This window comes from Felis catus, chromosome D4 (assembly GCF_018350175.1).
Source record: "Felis catus isolate Fca126 chromosome D4, F.catus_Fca126_mat1.0, whole genome shotgun sequence".
NCBI classification, from domain to species: Eukaryota; Metazoa; Chordata; class Mammalia; order Carnivora; family Felidae; genus Felis; species Felis catus.
In genome coordinates this window covers 66,833,534-66,852,540 of record NC_058380.1, presented here as the reverse complement: position 1 = coordinate 66,852,540, position 19,007 = coordinate 66,833,534, and the positions used below count along the sequence as shown (strand labels likewise).

General features: G+C 35.9%; 1 protein-coding gene across 9 annotated transcripts in view; it reads right to left on the bottom strand.

The window, feature by feature from the left end:
* Positions 1-1,620: 1,620 nt before the first annotated feature.
* FSD1L (fibronectin type III and SPRY domain containing 1 like) overlaps positions 1,621-19,007 on the bottom strand; it is a 78,761-nt gene continuing 61,374 nt past the window's right edge. For 8 of the 9 annotated variants that reach the window (XM_045042609.1, XM_006939343.5, XM_019816275.3 and 5 more), the window contains one exon: positions 1,621-7,652. In XM_045042609.1, coding sequence (XP_044898544.1) covers positions 7,530-7,652 — 123 coding nt within the window. In that variant the 3' untranslated portion in view covers positions 1,621-7,529. The remainder of the gene's footprint in view (positions 7,653-19,007) is intronic. The other variant, XR_006588521.1, reaches the window with a different exon arrangement.

Genomic DNA, 19,007 nt, shown 5'->3' with positions numbered 1-19,007 from the left:
TTGCACATCCAAGGTCCATCCACACTACTCTTAAAACTGCCACTCCTTAAGTATAAAGGTATATACTTTATATAAAGGTACACACACGCACACACACACACCTGTAGCACAGTCTGCAGGACAGTCTGTCTTCAGGATGATTTGGGGAAGAGGTCTGCATCTGTTCTGGAATCAAGCTTTGGGCTGGTCAGGCAGGGAATTCTAGGGCTCTGGCTATCTGGTACACAATGGGTAGAGAACATGCACCCATCCAAGTGGGTGCAGTTCCTTGGTTCCTTCAATTTTCCATTCCATGAAGAGGCACAGCAAGTGTGAGGATCCGTGCAGGGACCCCTCATTCCCAAGGCTAAGTGCACACACGCCCTCATGGTGTCATACTATATACACTGCTGGACTTGCTTTTTCTATTTCATAATATCATGAATACCCTTCCACTGATAGCATATTCTGTAACAGGTATATAGGGTTACTTTAGCACCATAATCTAATTATTCTGGTGACCTTGTGCAAAAGGGGCATAAACATACTACTAGTACCATGCAGCGTAAATGTAAAATAGGATTTAGTAAGGGAAATACTTGGGACAGAAAAGTAGAGTGCAGTTTCCCAAGTTCTCATCCCACAGAGATTCGGACAGGCACAGAAGGACTGATATTCCATGGAAAGGACTCTAATTGAGGAAACCAACTCCCACAATGGTCTACATATTCATAGCATTTACTGGGGAAAGGGCATGCAGAATATATGTAGACAAGTATGTAACAATGGTAGCTTGCCAGTGCAGCAAGTTAAAAAGGGAGACTTCAGAATTGTGGTAGCCCATCCTTTTCTTCAATTAACAGTCGGGTTGCTTGTATTTTGCTCTTGTAATGCTGCAAAGAGTACTGGCTTATTTGTGGGTATGTAAGAGAAATACCTAGAAATGGAATTAACTTTTCAAAGGTATGTGTATTTAAAATCTTGATATTGCTGAACTGTTCTCCACGCCATCTTCTATATGAGGGACTGTTTTCTTACTATCTACATCACACTCCTCTCCCTAGGACTCAAGACTATCCAGTGTCCCTTCATTCTTTTGGTGAAAACGCTTAGTTACAGGGGCTCCAGTCTCATCTAGTCATTGATTGGTTTTCTTTTTTCTCCTAAACTTATTTCAAGTTAGGAAATACTTTTAAGAAGATTTAGATTCTGGTCTCTTTTTGGCTACAATCTGCCAAAATGTAACCCACAATGTGACAAGCTCCAAAGACAGAAAAACTAAGTGCTTGATTTATAGTTATAGCATGTTTCACCTTCCATTTATAGCTGCACTGTGTAAAATAGCTACTAGTAAGATGTGGCTCTTTACATTTAAATTAATCACAATAAAAATTTTAGTTTCTTCGTTTAACTCACCATATTTACATTGCTCAACAGCTGCCTGGATCTAGTGGCCACTGTGTTGGACAGCACAAATATAGAACTTCCCATCACTGCAGAAAATTCTGTTGAACAGCACTGCTCTAAAATATAAACTTTTGGGGCAGAGGGACTATGACTTTTTTTTTAATCTTCTCATCCCCAACAGTACACTGTAGATATTTAATGAAAATTGATAAAAATGCAAGCACTGAAGCAAAGGAAAGCAGAAAAAGTTTAATTTTTAGAGGAGATATTCCAGGTGCTTTTGTAAGAACTTAGGCTCGGTCATTCTACACAGAGCATACAATCATTTCAACATTCAAGTTACTCCACTTTGAATACTTTATTTTGAAGTTAAAAAGTTTAAAGTTTAAAAGGCTTTGTCTTGTTTCCAAGGATAATGAGGCAATATGCTTATTAAAAGACTAGTTTGCAGAACTGAGTATATTAAAAGTGTCCATTGATGTTCTTCATCCGTAACTTAAAGGTTAAACCTGAGGAATTAGAATTTTTATTATCAGAACTGCATAGCAAAACCATGTCCAAATGATAGACATACCAAATAATCTACAGATTAAGATAACCTGTAAGCCATTTAACAAATCCAATTTAAAGCAAAACAAATGTTAGGAGAGATACTAAATGATATTCAGGTTAGCAAAGTTTTGAAATGTTTCATCATATCTTTTAATGCAAAAAAAGTTGTCAAATGGTAAGTGGGCACATACACCTGATATCATTTATCCCATGTCAACAAACTGCTGAATCATTTGGTTGTTTGGAAAATATTTGGGCTAAGTTCATTCTGCATGTGGTACTAAGCAGTCATAAATTGAAAGTGCAAATGCCTGAATGGAAACATAGCTTAAAATGTTTATTTATGCTACTATTCTACACTGACAGATGAATGCTGTGAGAGACGTTTACAGTTGTACCAAGTCTAGATAGAGAGTAACAAGTTTGATGAGAAAATACAAAAAGGCCACAAGCATTGCACAAACAAAAGAATGTTAAAGGGCATTATAATCAGGTGGTGTTTTGTTTCCTTTTTTTTTTTTTTTTAAATAATCACTTTGAAGTCCTAGTGATACCACTTTAAGCACATGCTTTATTAAAAGAAAGAACATCTAGAAGTACCCAACACTTAAATCCATCATTCACTGAAAATAACGCCTTACATTTACATAGCATTTTACTGTTGTTGAAGCAACTTCACATACTCCATTTCATTTTATTTCTCGCAACAGCCCTGGGAGGTAAGCTGAACAAGTTATAATTATTTTATGTAAGGCAGTGGAGGCCCAAAGATGAGAAATGATTTACTATGCTGAGGTCATAGATCTACTCAGTATATGGTAGAAAGCGATTAATTTTGAATTTAATTACTTTAAAAGAAGTGAAACCAAAATACTTTTTATATCCAGAAATCTTAAAGACTAGTGGTTTTTAATGTAAGTTGTTCCAAAACTTTAATTGTTATATATCTTATAGTATGAATTAGTTATAAATTTTATTTTAAAGAGTCTCCCTTAAATGGTAAATCAGACTCCGTGCTTTGGTACCTTAGAGATATTGAAAATGTTAAAATATATATATATATGCATTCTTATAGCCCTTAGGCTCTCAAAAAATTTCCAATACTAACAGAAATGCCTTTTGCCAATTACTTAAAATTTGACTTATTTTAAAACTGGTCCAAACTTACAAAGCTCCAAGCCAAAGCAAACACATTCACCCACCTTCTGCCCTACATACTGTGAAATCCTCTAAATGCCCATTCCCAAGGACCAACTTAGACTGAATGGGTATCATTAAGAATATGTATCAGTTTAAACTAACAAAGCTCAAATGATTATGAATCAAAAGTGAGTACCTTATATTGACCCAGAAATAACAAATACTGTTTTAATTTAATAATTGGATAGTCTGAGGAGAAAAGTACTATGGCAATCTCTGTTATTTATAAGCCAGTACTAACCTTTATGTGGCAAGTCCGACAATATCTTTTCGATAAAAACAACATATAGGAAACGCAATCCATTTAAACTCCAAATTACTCCAAAAGCTTAAGTATTTACATTAATCAAATATTCCAGGTAACAAAGCATGTCAGGTCACAAATATTTGTATAATGTGAATACTGTAAGATACACATAAAAGGTTTTGAAAACCATACTGAACATGAGGTAATCATTCTGTAATGATTAAGGAAATATTCATGATCTATTATAATGTTCTAGTATTGACATTATGAAATGTATGTTTTGTTTAAAAATAGCAAATAACTTTATGGTTACTTGGGTGTTCAGTAAATTTATGCCGACTATACACTTCCCTAAAAGAATATATCCAGTTTAAAATAAAATCAAAGAAGAAACTGTTCTAGATCCATTTTATGTGACTATGTAAAACTGAACCATATTAATGCAGTTAATTTGAATTTTTTATAAACTCTAATTTATTTTTTAAAATTTGACTTACTAGCAGAAACATTGTTTTAAGATGCAAACTTTGTCACATTACTCAAAAGTAGCAAGACTATATGTACAGTAAATCAAACTTCACTAATTGTGGAAATCCAGATACAAAGTACGGCTGCCATATCACAGACACTTAAATTTATCTGTTGTATGAATTAGCCAATGAATGGACACTGATCTAATAAATATGGGGTTTTTAAAAGAATTACAATGATTTGAAAGTATAGTCCTTAGTATTTTTAGCCTGGAATCATAATATTTTATAGTAAGAAGTCAACAGTGTCCTCTTCCAGAATTAATACTCTTTGAAATCATATTTTATATATATATATATCCTTTGTCAATTTTTTTATGTTTTCAAAAGAAACAAAATAACTATAATTTTATAAGTATTGAGAAAAAATAATCATTCTGGGTAAGTCATGAAATGGAGTTTGTGAGCCTAATTATAATATTTCATTAAAAATTATTTACTTTTATTATTTGTACCACCAAGGATCGGTCACCAAAAATTCCAATTATACATGACACTGTTCATACTTTAATTTAATAAGTGAGTAAATAAAACTAAGCCAATATGTTTCTTTAAAATGGTAACACAGGAAAAAGTTACTGTTTGCAGAACAAAGTAGGCCAAGTCTAGCTGTACAGTGGCAGTTAACGGTTTGTCAACATGGTACAGATGCCATCAATAAAACCCATGTACAGACAGGCACGCCTCTAATACTTTCAATTTGTTTACCTATACCTGGGACATTCAAAGAATCACTGTATATTAAATTTCTATGTGCACTCAGTTATTAAATGCTTCATATACACATATTTACCAAAAGTTAAACACATAGGTGACAGAGTAAGCCCAAAGAGTCAAAATGAATTGTAAAAAAATTTTTTTTCTAAAGTGCTTAAGGCAATTCCTTCGTTTCTTTAACCCAGTTTACTAAAACTGGTTTGGGATTCAACTGCTAAAAGAGAAATGCAATATCAAATGCACGTTTTTATAAAACAATTTTTATACCTGTAATACATCTATTACCGTCAACCTCTCATGCATTTCTTTTACAGAAAGCAATCATGTTTGACCTGTCAAAACAAAGAGTAAACAAACTAATAAAGTCTGAAAGGGTATACCATCTTCCCACAATGCATTAAATTTGAGCAAAAAGGCTCAATAGTTTTTAATTCAAATGACAATGAGAATGTTATATATTATGGTCAAGTTAAGAGTTACCTTAATTTGATACTATTTAAATAGGCACTACAGTTGATTATTTTCTAGTTTGAAAAGGAGGGTGGCAGACTTTTCCAGTTTAACTTAACACATATAAACTTAAAACTTTTGTTCTTTATAGAGACCTTTAAGAAGCATACATAGTAACAGGAAAACCTCAGATTTTTATTTTGAAGTAATACTTGTTATTACTTCAAATGAATTTTCCAAATGAATATTAGAAAATTTAAATGAAGGGTTTCAAATGATGGCATGAGCACAGAATAGAAGCATATGCACTCCTCCAGCCCGATTAATCCTCTGCTCCATACACCTGCAACAGAAGGCCCTCACCAGTATAACATAATGGTCTCTGGCTTAAATTATCAGTTGACGCTGCAGGGGGCATGAAGTAAGAGCACACTTAGAGGAAGAAGGCACTGAATTAAAGAGAAGACACAATTACATAAGACGTAATAGTAAAAATTTTATACGAGAACTTCTGGCTTTTTCTGTGTCAATTTTGCTAAACTATACATGTGTAATTGTTCACATAAAGCAGCTCCACTAAATTACTGCTTTCAGATTTGACTCTATGAAAGAGAATTGTAACCTCCTGTTTCTTAGGTCCTGGAATAACACCACTGTAGGGAACAGAATATCCAAAAAATTTTTTTCAAAATCTTTAGGAAGAACAAAACCCAATATTATAGTTGTTTGGAGAATCAAAAGGATACCTATTGACATACTTCATTCTCTCAACTGCCTTATAGTCTTTAAAAACTACCAATATGTCATGAGACAATGGTGCAGATATAAATGCCCTCTGGAAAAAAAATACCTAATTCAAACAAAATTCCTCATTTAGGTCTGTTTTACCAAAAAACAAAACACCCTATATCAGTAAACAGTAAACTTTAGGAGAGAATGAGCTATTCCTATTTCACAGGTTTTTCTGTAAAAGGCAGCTCAGATGTAAGCAGCAATAGTCCCTTCTTGGGAGAAGGTTGTCAGAGCATAATACCCTTAAAATAAGAATGAAAAAAGGTCAACATGAGAAAGTAAATTCCAGAGACCACCTAAAACGTTCAAGGAGTTCTTAAATACTGAAATCGCAACTTTCAGTTTGGCTCAAAGAACTTGTATTAAAAATTTTAACCAACTTTTAAAAAATAGGTATGTTCTGCTCAATAACCATGGGTTTTATTCATGGTTTAACATATTTTCCCTAAGGTTGGGAAGGATTATTCTATGACGATTTTTGGAAGAATTATACCCCTTTGGAAGGCAAATGTGAAAAATAACCTCTGAATAGTTACGTTTGAAAAACTTATATGGTAAATAAGTCAGAGATATGTAGACATTTTTCAAAACACTTGTTTAAACCATTCCATACCTTATTAAAAAGCAGACATAAATGACCTCAGTAGTTTTAGGCACCTCCCTTTATAACCTATCTTCTTAGATAAAACTTAAATGATGTAGGTTTTTCTACCTTTTTTTAAACTTTAATAAAATTTCATTCCTACTAGAAATATTAAAAATCAGTATAATTATCAATTACTACCAAATTCAAGTGAGAATTTTACCAAGACAACTATTAAAGGTAGTACTAAATGTGACAACAAAATCAGAAAATAGAAAGCTTTAAAAAATCTTATCCATCATCCAAAATGATGGAATGAAAAGAAGTCTAATTAAACAAGGCAACATATAAAGAATATCCCTTTGCCACTGTTAGTGCAGCAGGTTAAAAACAACAACGACAACTAATGTATGGGTGATTTTAAGCTAAACTCTTCCTATCCACTCTATTTTGAGTTTTAACTCAAATAAGAGAAATGTCACAATATTTGGAAAAGAGAAAATGATAAACAATCTAGTCAGTAAAACAAAATAGGATAATTTAGCAAAACTCAACTTCTTTACGAAAGGACAACAATTAAGAAAACATTTCCAGCATCCCCAACCAATGATTTCAATTTTTAGGCAAACTTAGAAGACTGTATTTTTTTTTTAAAGCTTCAGTGTAAGAACCTAATAATAGGTAGTGACGAGATAAAGAGAAAGTACAGGGGAAAGAAGACAAGATTTAAATGCTTTCCTCTCAGGTCCTAGGGCTACATACTAACTAAACATTTTAGGAGAGCCAAAGTAATCCAAGAAACACAAAAATGAGTTTCTATGTAACTATTTAAACACTGCCTTTCTTCCCATTTGTTCTTCGAAACATCAGTTTCTTGCTCAGAATCTGCTTGCTTGATGCTACTGCACAGTAGGTTCCCGTGAGTACTTGGTACTAGATGCTTAATGCTAACACATCCCAGGCCTTAAAGCAGAAGGTAGCAAACCTGATTTCCACCACTTGTAAATTTCTGTGATTAGTAACTGCACAGAAAAGGCCACCCAAAGGGGGTGAAACATATTCTGAGTAAGCATTACTGAGTAATATTGTTTAGGCTGCTAGCTGAACCCGTCATTCCATTTTCACTTTTCTGAAGCGTTCTCACAGCACTTGGAACCTGCATCCCAGTATTCAAAGAAAGTCCACCACACCAAACCTAAAAAAAGACAAAACCAAAGCTTTAGTCAGATTTCAAATCAAACTAGAACTGAGGTGATTCTTAAAGTTCCATTTGAAAGGCAAAATGCCACGCATGTGAATGTCAACAAGTTACAAACTGATAACCTTTATATTTGAACCGAGAAGTGAAAAGGAAGGCTAACTCAAGAGTTTTTAAGAACCAGAGAGGCCAGTGGAAGTCTTTGTGGTAGCAGAACCCACTGGAACTGCACACAAGAGAAGGAACTAAGGGCTGCAAAAATTTAGATATTAAATTTTTAGGGTTAATAGGCCAAAAATATTGGCTATTTCTACTGATGCTAACCTTCACAGCCAAGAGAAGTGCACAGAGAGCCAATTTCCTTACCCCTATTATTGCTTTAGATTGTGATGAGGTGTGGCCTGAGACTATAGGAATCCAACACCCCAGTGTTAACAGAGTAAAATCCATTATTTTTTTCCCTAACTTGTTAACAATAAGAACTCTTTTATTAATTCTTTAAGAACTTCTGAGAAAAATGCAAATGGTAATAATATCCAGATATACCATATTGCCATATTCTATTAATTATAAATGTAAGTTTCTGAAAGATGAAATTGCTTTGCTTGTAAACAGAGCAGCTTTAATTGAATAAAGTGAATAACTTATTTAGAACAGACTCAAGTGAATTAAAATATGAAAGTATTGATCTTTTAATTATCATCGATGCCTGGTTTGTAGAAGACATAGCTCGAGACAAGGGACACTTAGAAACTGTTGGAGTATTCCCACCTTCAATTATATCCGAAAGTGTTTAAAATTTACTAAGTGATTACATAGTATACCAAAGAATCCACTGACCTGTGAAATTTATAGCTGTATGACGAACATTCCAAATTTTTAAAACTAGTAGGTTCAGTAATGATAACTCCCCAAATACAAAAGCTCTGTGATTATAAAACTACTATATTACTTTTTTTTGAAATTATTTAAGTGATTTACAAACATATTTACTCAAAATATCTAGCACAGAGGTACAAGGGCAAATCAACAGAGAAAGGTTAGTCTTTTTTGAACACTTGGAATTCATATACAAAAAACAGATCTCAAACCATACCTAGTACAATAAATAAAAAATAACTCAAAATGGATCACAGACCTAAATGTAAAACCTAAAACCATAGAACTTTAAGAATACAAAAGAGATTATCTTTGTATCCTTGAGGTAGGCAAAGCAAGATCCATAAAAGAAAAAAAAAATGGATAAACGGACTTCATTAAAATGAAAAACTTCTCCTCAAAATGTTTACAAAATGAGAAAAGCCACAAACTAGGAAAAAATGTTTGCAGAGCAGTTTTTTGATAAGGACCCATATCCAGCATACATAAAGAAATCTTAAAACTCATTAATGAGAAAACAAGTACCCCAATAAAAAATGAACAAATAATAGATACTTCATCAAAGACATTATAAAAATGAAAAATAATCACATGAAAAGATCCTCAACATCATTTGTCCTTAGGAAAATGCAAGTTAAAACCATAATGAAATACCATTACACACCTATTAAAACTGCTGAACAAAAAAATCTGACAATATTAATGTCAAGGATGTGGTAAACTCTCATATATTGCTAGCAGGAATGCAAAAGTCACAATACAAGAAACAACAGGTGTTGGTGCAGATGTAGAGAAAAGGGTATCCCCTCTTGCACTGTTGGTGGGAATGCAAACTGGTGCAGCCACTCTGGAGAACGGTATGGAAGTTCCTCAAAAAACTAAAAATATAACTACCCTACCATCCAGCAATTGCACTACTAAGTATTTACACAAAGGATACAAAAATACAGATTCAAAGGGTTACATGCACATCAATGTTTACAGGAGAATTATCAACAATAGCCAAACTATGGAAAGAGCCCAAATGTCCATCTTCTGATGAATGGATAAAGATGTGGTATGCGTGTGTATGTAACACACACACACGCACACACACACAGGGGATATTAAACAAAAAGAATGAAATCTTGGACCTGGGTGGCTCAGTCAGTTAAGCGTCTAACTCTTGATTTCACCTCAGTTGAAATCTCACACATCAGGCTCCGCACTAGCACAGAGACTGGGATTCTCTCTCTCCTTCTCTCTCTGCCCCTCCCCCACTCACACTCTCAAAATAAACCTTTTTTAAAAAAAGAAAAAGAATGAAATCTTGCCACTTACAATGACATGGAGGAGATAGAATGTATTACACTAAGCGAAATAAGTTGGAGAAAGACAAATACCATATGATTTCTCTCATATGTGGAATTTATTTATTTATTTATTTATTTATTTAGAGACAGAAAGCAGGAGCAGGGGCTGAGCAGAGGAAGAGGGAGAGACAGAGTCTTAAGCAGGTTCCATGTTCAGTGTGGAGTCCGACGCAGGACTAGATCTAATGACCCCATGACAATGAGATCATGACCTGAGCAGAAATCAAGAGTCAGCGCTTAACTAAGCCATCCAGGTGCCCCACTCATATGTGGAATTAAGAAACAAAACAGATGAACACATAGGAAGGGGGGGAAAAGAGGAGAGAGGGAAACAAACCACAAAAGACTCAATGACAGAGAATCAACTGAGGGTTGATGGAGGGAGATGGGTAGGAGATGAGCTAGATGGGTGATGAGTGCTTATTGTGTTGAGCACTGGGCATTGTTTTTAAGTGATGAATCACTGAATTCTACTCCTGAAACCAATATTGCACTGTATGTTAACTAAAATTTAAATAAAAATTTAAAAAAATTAAAAGGAATACAAAAGTCACACAACCACTTGGAAAACATTTTGGTAGTTTCTTATAAAGTTAAACATACACTTTCTTTTTTTTTCTTTAATTTTTTTTTAATGTTTATTTTTGAGAGAGAAACAGTGTCAGTGGGGATGCCCAGACAGAGAGGGAGACACAGTATTCAAAGCAGGCTCCAGGCTCTGAGCTGTCAGCACAGCCCAATGCAGGGCCCAAACCTATGAACTGTAAGATCATGACCTGAGCCGAAAGCAAATGCATAACCTACTGGGACACACAGATACCCTAAACATACACTTTCAGTGTGATCTAATACCCTCACTTCTAGGTATTAACCCAAGAGAAATGGAAACAAATACGAAAAAAATCTATTTGCAAATATTTACAGTGCCTTTACTTATAATTGCCAAAAACTAGAAAGAACCCCAAAGTCCTTCAACTGGTGAATGGATGAATAACGTGTGCTACATACACAGTCAGCAATAAAACAGACACTCGTCAGCAAAAAAAAAAGACACTATGACTGATAAACACAACATTGATGAATTTCAAATACATTATGCTGTAGAATCAAAAGTCTACATACCATACAATTCCTTTTCTCTAATATTCTGGAAAAAGCAAAACTACGGAGACTAAAACCTTGTTAGTGACTACCAGGGCTGGGTGTGATCAGAAAGGTCCATTACAAAGGAAGATGAACTTTTGTAGGGTGATAGAAATGTTCAATGTCTTGATTATGGTAATGTTACACAACTGTAAGCATTTGTCAAATCCCACAGAACTGTACACTACTATGAATTATCCTTAATAAACCTGCTTTTAAAAAGAAAACTAGGGGTGCCTGGGTGGCTCAGTCGGTAAAGTGTCCAACTGCAGCACAGGTCATGATTTCATTGTTCATGAGTTCAAGCCCCACGTTGGGCTCTGTGCTGACAGCTCAGAGCCTGGAGCCTGCATCAAATTCTGTGTCCTCCTCCCTCTCTCTCTTTCTCTGCCCCTCCCCCACTCACGTTCTCTCTCTCTCTCTCTCTCTCTCTCTCTCTCTCCCCCCCCCCCTCTCTCTCCCTCTCAAAAATAAACATAAAAATTTTTTTTAAAAAGAAAACTAATCTTGTACACAAAAAGTTTAATAATCACTGACCTAGTTAATAAACCCTTCAATGAAAGGAAAAAAATAATTTCAACCAGTTTGAAAATACTTTTCCTAAAGCATCTTAACAACACTTACTAATGTAGTTAGTGTTTAATTATTTGGAATGAAAAGCAATAAACTCACTACATATCTACTTGAGATAAACTCAAATTAAACATGAAATCCAACCCTTTTAGACACAAGGAAAAAAATAACTTTTGAGTTTCATATGGTAAACAAATTTGTCCCTGAATGACCTATTTGGAAAAACAGCCAAAAAACACATAATACAGCAGAGGTCTGTGGCAAAGTAATAATAATAATAATAATAATAATAATAATAATAATAATAACAACCCTTCTAAATCCTTAAGTGTTTTTCTATGAACAATAACTTCATTCACTGATTACTTTTAATTTTTAATGAAAAACCAAGAGTCTTAGTTATTAGCATTGTTTTAAATTTAAGATTTTGGGTTATCCAAAGTGAATGATCATTATCAATTTTGAGAGTTAAAAGTACTATATTTTAAACCCACATAGGGGGCGCCTGGGTGGCGCAGTCGGTTAAGCGTCCGACTTCAGCCAGGTCACGATCTCGCGGTCTGTGAGTTCGAGCCCCGCGTCGGGCTCTGGGCTGATGGCTCGGAGCCTGGAGCCTGCTTCCGATTCTGTGTCTCCCTCTCTCTCTGCCCCTCCCCCGTTCATGCTCTGTCTCTCTCTGTCCCAAAAATAAATAAACGTTGAAAAAAAAAATTTAAAAAAAAAAAATAAATAAATAAACCCACATATACCCTGAATACTTTCTCCTCACAGTTTGAGAAGCTACAGTCAGGGTAATGATGGAAGAACACACATACAAAACATTCTGCCAACTCTGCAATGGAAATAACCCCCCTTGATTGTAGAAGTAACCCCCAAATTAAGAAAAGGTCTAGCCAGAATAATGAGGATCTGTCTTAATTGTACTGCAGAACTCCCCAGAGTAGCCCAAACTTACAGAGAAATCCAAAGGATAAAGGAGTTGGAAGAAGCAGTAACATCTGCTTAATAAAAAAATAAATTCAAACCAAGTTGCATTTTGTATGGAGAATAATGACTTTTTCTAATACAAATTGTGACCACTAAACCAGCCTTGCAAGAAATTTTAAGGGGGACTCTTTGAGTGAAGAAAAAAACAAAACAAAACAGACCAAAAGCAATAAAGACTAGAAAGGACCAGAGAACATCATCAGAAACATCAACTCGATAGGAAACACAATGGCACTAAATTCATATCTTTCGGTACTCACTCTGAATGTAAATGGACTAAATGCTCCAATCAAAACACACAGGGGATTAGAATGGATAAGAAAACAAGACCCATCTATATGCTGCCTACCAGAGACTCATTTTAGACCTAAAGACACAGCAGATTGAAATAAGGGGATGGAGAACCATCTATCATGCTAATGGACGTCAAAAGAAAGCCAGAGTAGCTGTATTTATATCAGACAAACTAGATTTTAAAACAAAGACTATAACAAGAGATGAAGAAGGGCGTTCTATCATAATTAAGGGATCTACCAAGAAGATCTAACAACTGTAAATATTTATGCTTCCAATTTGAAAGCACCCAAATATATAAATCAATTAATCACAAGCATAAAGAAACGCATTGATAATAATACCATAATAGTAGGAGATTTTAACACCCCACTTTCAACAATGGAAACAATGGCTCTGAATGAGACCCTGGACCGGATGGACTTAACAGATATATTCAGAACATTTCATCCTAAAGCAGCAGAATACGCTGCTTGAGTGCACATGGAACATTCTCCAGAACAGATCACACACTGGGTCACAAATCAGCCCTCAACAAGTACAAAAAGATTGATATCATACCATGCATATTTTCAGACCACAATGCCATGAAACTTGAAACCAATCACAAGAAAAAATGTGGAAAGACCACAAATAACTGGAGACTAAAGAACATTCTACTAAAGAATGAATGCACTAATCAAGAAATAAAGAGGAAATTAAAAAGTACATGGAAGCCAATGAAAATGAAAACATGACAGTCCAAAACCTCTGGGATGCAGCAAAGGTGGTCATAAGAAGGAAGTATGTAGCAATGCAGGCCTTCCTAAAGAGGGAAGAAATGTCTAAAATACACAACCTAACCTTACACCTAAATGCGCTGGAAACAGAACAGCAAGTAAAGCCCAAAATCAGCAGAAGGGAAATAATAAAGATTAGGGCAGAAGTCAATGATATTGAAATTAAAAAACAACAACAACAACAGTAGAATAGATAAACAAAACCAGGAGCTTGCTAGTTCTTTGGAAGAATGAACAAAATTGATAAACCCCTACCCAGATTGATCAAAAAGGAAAAAGAAAAGGACCCAAATAAATAAAATCAGATGAGAGAGATCACAACCAACATCACAGAAATACAAACAATTATAAGAGACTATTACGACCAATTATATGCAAACAAATTGGGCAATCTGGAAGAAATGGACAAATTCCTAGAAACTAACTGAAAAGGAAAAAGTAAAAAATTTGAACAGACCCACAACCAGCAAAGAAATTGGATCAGTAATCAAAGATCTCCCAATAAACAAGAGTCCAGGGATGGACGCCTTCCTAGAGGAATTCTACCAAACATTTAAAGAAGAGATGGGGTGCTTGGGTGGCTCAGTCAGTTAAGTGTCCAACTTCAGCTCAGGTCATGATCTCGCGGTTTGTGAGTTTGAGTCCTATGTTGGCTCTGTGCTGACAGTTCGGAGCCTGGAGTCTGTTTTAGATTGTGTGTCTCGCTCTCTCTCTGCACCTCCTCCCTCCCTCCTTCCTTCCCTCATTCCCTCTCCTCCCTCCTCAAAAATAAATAGACATAAAAAAAATAAAGAAGAGTTAATACCTATTCCTTTGAAGATGTGCCAAAAAATAGAAATGGAAAGAAAACTTCCAAACTCATTCTATGAGACTAGCATTACTTTGATTCCAAATGCAAACAAAAACACCACTAAAAAGGAGAACTATCGACCAATCTCACTGATGAGCACGGATGCAAAAATTCTGAAGAAGATACTGGCAAACCAAATCCAACAATACATTAAAAGAATTATGCACCACGATCAAGTGGGATTTATTCCTCTCCCTGAGATGCAGAGCTGGTTCAATATCTGCAAATCAATTAATGTGACACATCACATTAATAAAAGGAAGGATAAGAACCACATGATCCTCAATAGATATAGAAAAGGCATTTGACAAAAATACAGCATCCTTTCTTGATAAAAACCCTCGAGAAAGTAGGGATAGAAGGAACATACCTCAAGATCATAAAGGCCATATATATGAAAGACCCACAGCTAACATGATCCTCAATGAGGAAAAACTGAGAGCCTTCCTCTGAAGGTCAGGAACACAACAGGGATGTCCACTGTCACCACTGTTTTTCAACAGTGTTGGAAGTCCTAGCCTCAGCGATCAAACAAAGAGAAATAAAAGGCACCCAAATTGGCAAGGAAAAAGTCAAACTTTCATTCTTCACTGACATGATACTCTATGTGGAAAACCCAAAAGATTCACCAAAAAACTGCTAGAAATGACACATGAATTCAGCAAAGCCGCAGAATATAATATCACCATACATTTCTTTACACCAATAATGAAGCAGCAGCAGGAGAAATCAAGGAATCGATTTCATTTACAAATGCACTGAAAACTATAAAATACCTAGGAATAAACCTAACCAAAGATGTAAAAGATCTGTACACTAGAAACTATAGAAAGCTTATAAAAGAAACTGAAGAACTGGGGTGCCTGGGTGGCGCAGTCGGTTAAGCGTCCGACTTCAGCCAGGTCACGATCTCGCGGTCCGTGAGTTCGAGCCCCGCGTCAGGCTCTGGACTGATGGCTCAGAGCCTGGAGCCTGTTTCCGATTCTGTGTCTCCCTCTCTCTCTGCCCCTCCCCCGTTCATGCTCTGTCTCTCTCTGTCCCAAAAATAAATAAACGTTGAAAAAAAAAAAAAAAAGAAACTGAAGAAAACACAAAGAAATGGAAAAGTATTTCATGCTTGTGGACTGGAAGAACAAATATTGTTAAAACACCAATATTACACATTCAATACAATCCCTATCAAAATAACACCAGCATTCTTCACAGAGCTAGAACAACCCTAAAATTTGTGTGGAACCAGAAAGGACCCCGAATAGCCAAAGCAATCCTGAAAAAGAAAACCAAAGTGGGAGGCATCACAATTCTGGATTTCAAGCTATATTCCAAAGCTGTAATCATCAAGATAGTATGGTACTGGCACAAAAACAGACACATAGATCAATGGAACAGAAGAGAGAACCCAGAAATGGATCCATAAATGTATGGCCAACTAATCTTTGACCAAGCAGGAAAGAATATCCAATGGAATAAAGACAGTCTCTTCAACAAAAGGTGTTGGAAAACTGGACAGCAACATACAGAAGAATGAACCTGGACCACTTTCTTACACCATACACAAAAATAAACTCAAAATGGATGAAAGACCTAAATGTAAGACAGGAAACCGTTAAAATCCTAGAGCAGAAAACTGGCAACAACCTTTTTGACCTTGGCCGCGGCAACTTCTTACTTGATATGTCTCCGGAGGCAAGGGACACAAAAGCAAAAATGAACTACCAAGAGAAGGAAAAGGAAAGCCAGAGTGGAAAAGACATTTGCAATGCATATATCTGGCAAAAGACTCAGTTCAAAAATGAACTACTGGGACCTCATCAAGATAAAAAGCTTCTGCACAGTTAAAGAAACAATCAGCAAAACTAAATGGCAACTGACAGAATGAGAAAAGATATATACAAATGACATATCAGATAAAGGGTTAGTATCCAAAATCTCTAAAAAACTTATCAAACTCAACACCAAAAAAACAAATAACCCAGTGAAGAAATGGACAAAGACATGAATAGACACTTCTCCAAAGAAGACATCCAGATGCCCAACCGACACATGAAAAAATGCTCAACATTACTCATCATGAGGGAAATACAAATCAAAACCACAATGAGATGCCACCTCACACCTGTCCGAATGGCTAAATTAACAACTCAGGAAACAACAGATGTTGGCAAGGATGCAGAGAAAGAGGAACCCTTTTGCACTGCTGTTGCGAATGCAAACTGGGGCAGCCAACTCTGGAAAACAGTATGGAGGTTCCTCAAAAAATTAAAAATACAATTACTCTGTGACCAAGCATTTGCACTACTAGGTATTTATCCAAAGGATACAAAAATGCTGACTGGAAGTGGCACGTGCACCCTAATGTTTATGGCAGTACTATCGACAATAGCCAAATTATGGAAAGAGCCCAAATGTACAGTGACAACTGATGAATGGACAAAGATGCGGTGTGTATATATATATAATGTAGATATATATGATGCAATATTACTCAGCAATCAAAAAGAATGAAATCTTGCATTTGCAATAACATGGATGAAACTAGGAGTGTATTATGCTAAGCGAAATCAGTCAGAGAAAGATAAGTATCATATGATTTCACTCATATGTAGAATTTAAGATACAGAACAGGTGAACATAAGGTAAGGGGAGCAAAAATAATATAAAAACAGGGAGGGAGACAAACCATAAATGACTCTTAAAAAAATTTTTTTAATGTTTATTTATTTTTTGAGAGATAGAGACAGAGCATGAGTGGGTGAGGGGACAGAGAGAGAGGGAGTCACAGATTCCAAAGCAGGCTCCAGGCTCTGAGCTGTCAGCACACAGCCCAATGTGGGGCTGGAAGTCGTGAACCACGAGATCATGACGTGAGCCGAAGTTGGATGCTTAACCGACTGAGCCACCCAGGCGCCCCCATAAGTGACTCTTAAATACAGAGAACAAATAGTGTTGCCAACGAGGTGTTGGGTCAGGGGAAGGGCTAAAGGAATGAGGGGCAATAAGGAGGTTGGGATGGGCACTGGGTGTTATATGTAAGTGATGAATCACTAAATCCTATTCCTGAAATTATTGTTACACTAGATGTTAACTAACTTGGATTCAAATTAAAAAAAATAAATAAATAAAAGGCAACTGATGCAATGGGAAAAGATATTTGCAAATGACATATCATATAAAGGGTTAGTATCCAAAATCTCCAAAAACTTATCAAACTCAACACCCAAAAAACAAAAAATCCACTGAAGAAATGGACAAAGACATGAATAGACACTTCTCCAAAGAAGATACCCAGTGGCCAACCGACCCATGAAAAAATGCTCAACATTACTCATCATGAGGGAAATACAAATCAAAACCACAATGAGATATGACCTCACACCTGTCAAAATGGCTAACATTAGCAATTCAAGAAACAACACAATGTTGGTGAGGATGCAGAGAAAGGTGGAACACTTTTGCACTGCTGGTGGGAATGCAAACTGGGGCAGCCACTCTGGAAAACAGTATGGAGGTTCCTCAAAAAATTAAAAATAGAACCACCCTATGACACAGCAATTGCACTACTAGGTATTTACCCAAAGGATACAAAAATGATGATTCAAAGGGGCACATGCTCCCCAATGTTTATAGCAGCACTATTGACAATAGCCAAATTATGGAAAGAGCCCAAATGTCCATCAACTGACTAATGGATAAAGAAGATGTGGTTTATATACACAATGGAGTACTACGTGGCAATGAGAAAGAATGAAATACGGCCCTTTGTAGCAACGTGGATGGAATTGGAGAGTGTGATGCTAAGTGAAATAAGCCATACATGGGGTGCCTGGGTGGCGCAGTCGGCTAAGCGTCCGACTTCAGCCAGGTCACGATCTCGCGGTCCATGAGTTCGAGCCCCGCGACAGGCTCTGGGCTGATGGCTCGGAGCCTGGAGCCTGTTTCCGATTCTGTGTCTCCCTCTCTCTCTGCCCCTCCCCCGTTCATGCTCTGTCTCTCTCTGTCCCAAAAATAAATAAAAACGTTGGAAAAAAAAAATTAAAAATAAAATAAAATTAAATTAAATTAAAAAAAAGAAAGAAATAAGCCATACAGAGAAAGACAGATACCATATGTTTTCACTCTTATGCGGATCCTGAGAAACTTAACAGAAACCCATGGGGGAGGGGAAGGAAAAAAAAAAAAAAGAGGTTAGAGTGGGAAAGAGCCAAAGCATAAGAGACTCTTAAAAACTGAGAACAAACTGAGGTGTGACGGGGGGTGGGAGGGAGGGGAGGGTAAGTGATGGGCATTGAAGAAGGCATCTTTTGGGATGACCACTGGGTGTTGTATGGAAACCAATTTGACAATAAATTCATATTTTAAAAAAAAAAAGAAGATGTGGTATTTACATATACAATGATATATTACTTGATGATCAAAAAGAATGAAATTTGCCATTTGCAACAACATGGATTGAACTAGAATGTATTATGCTAAGCAAAATAAGTCAGTCAGAGAA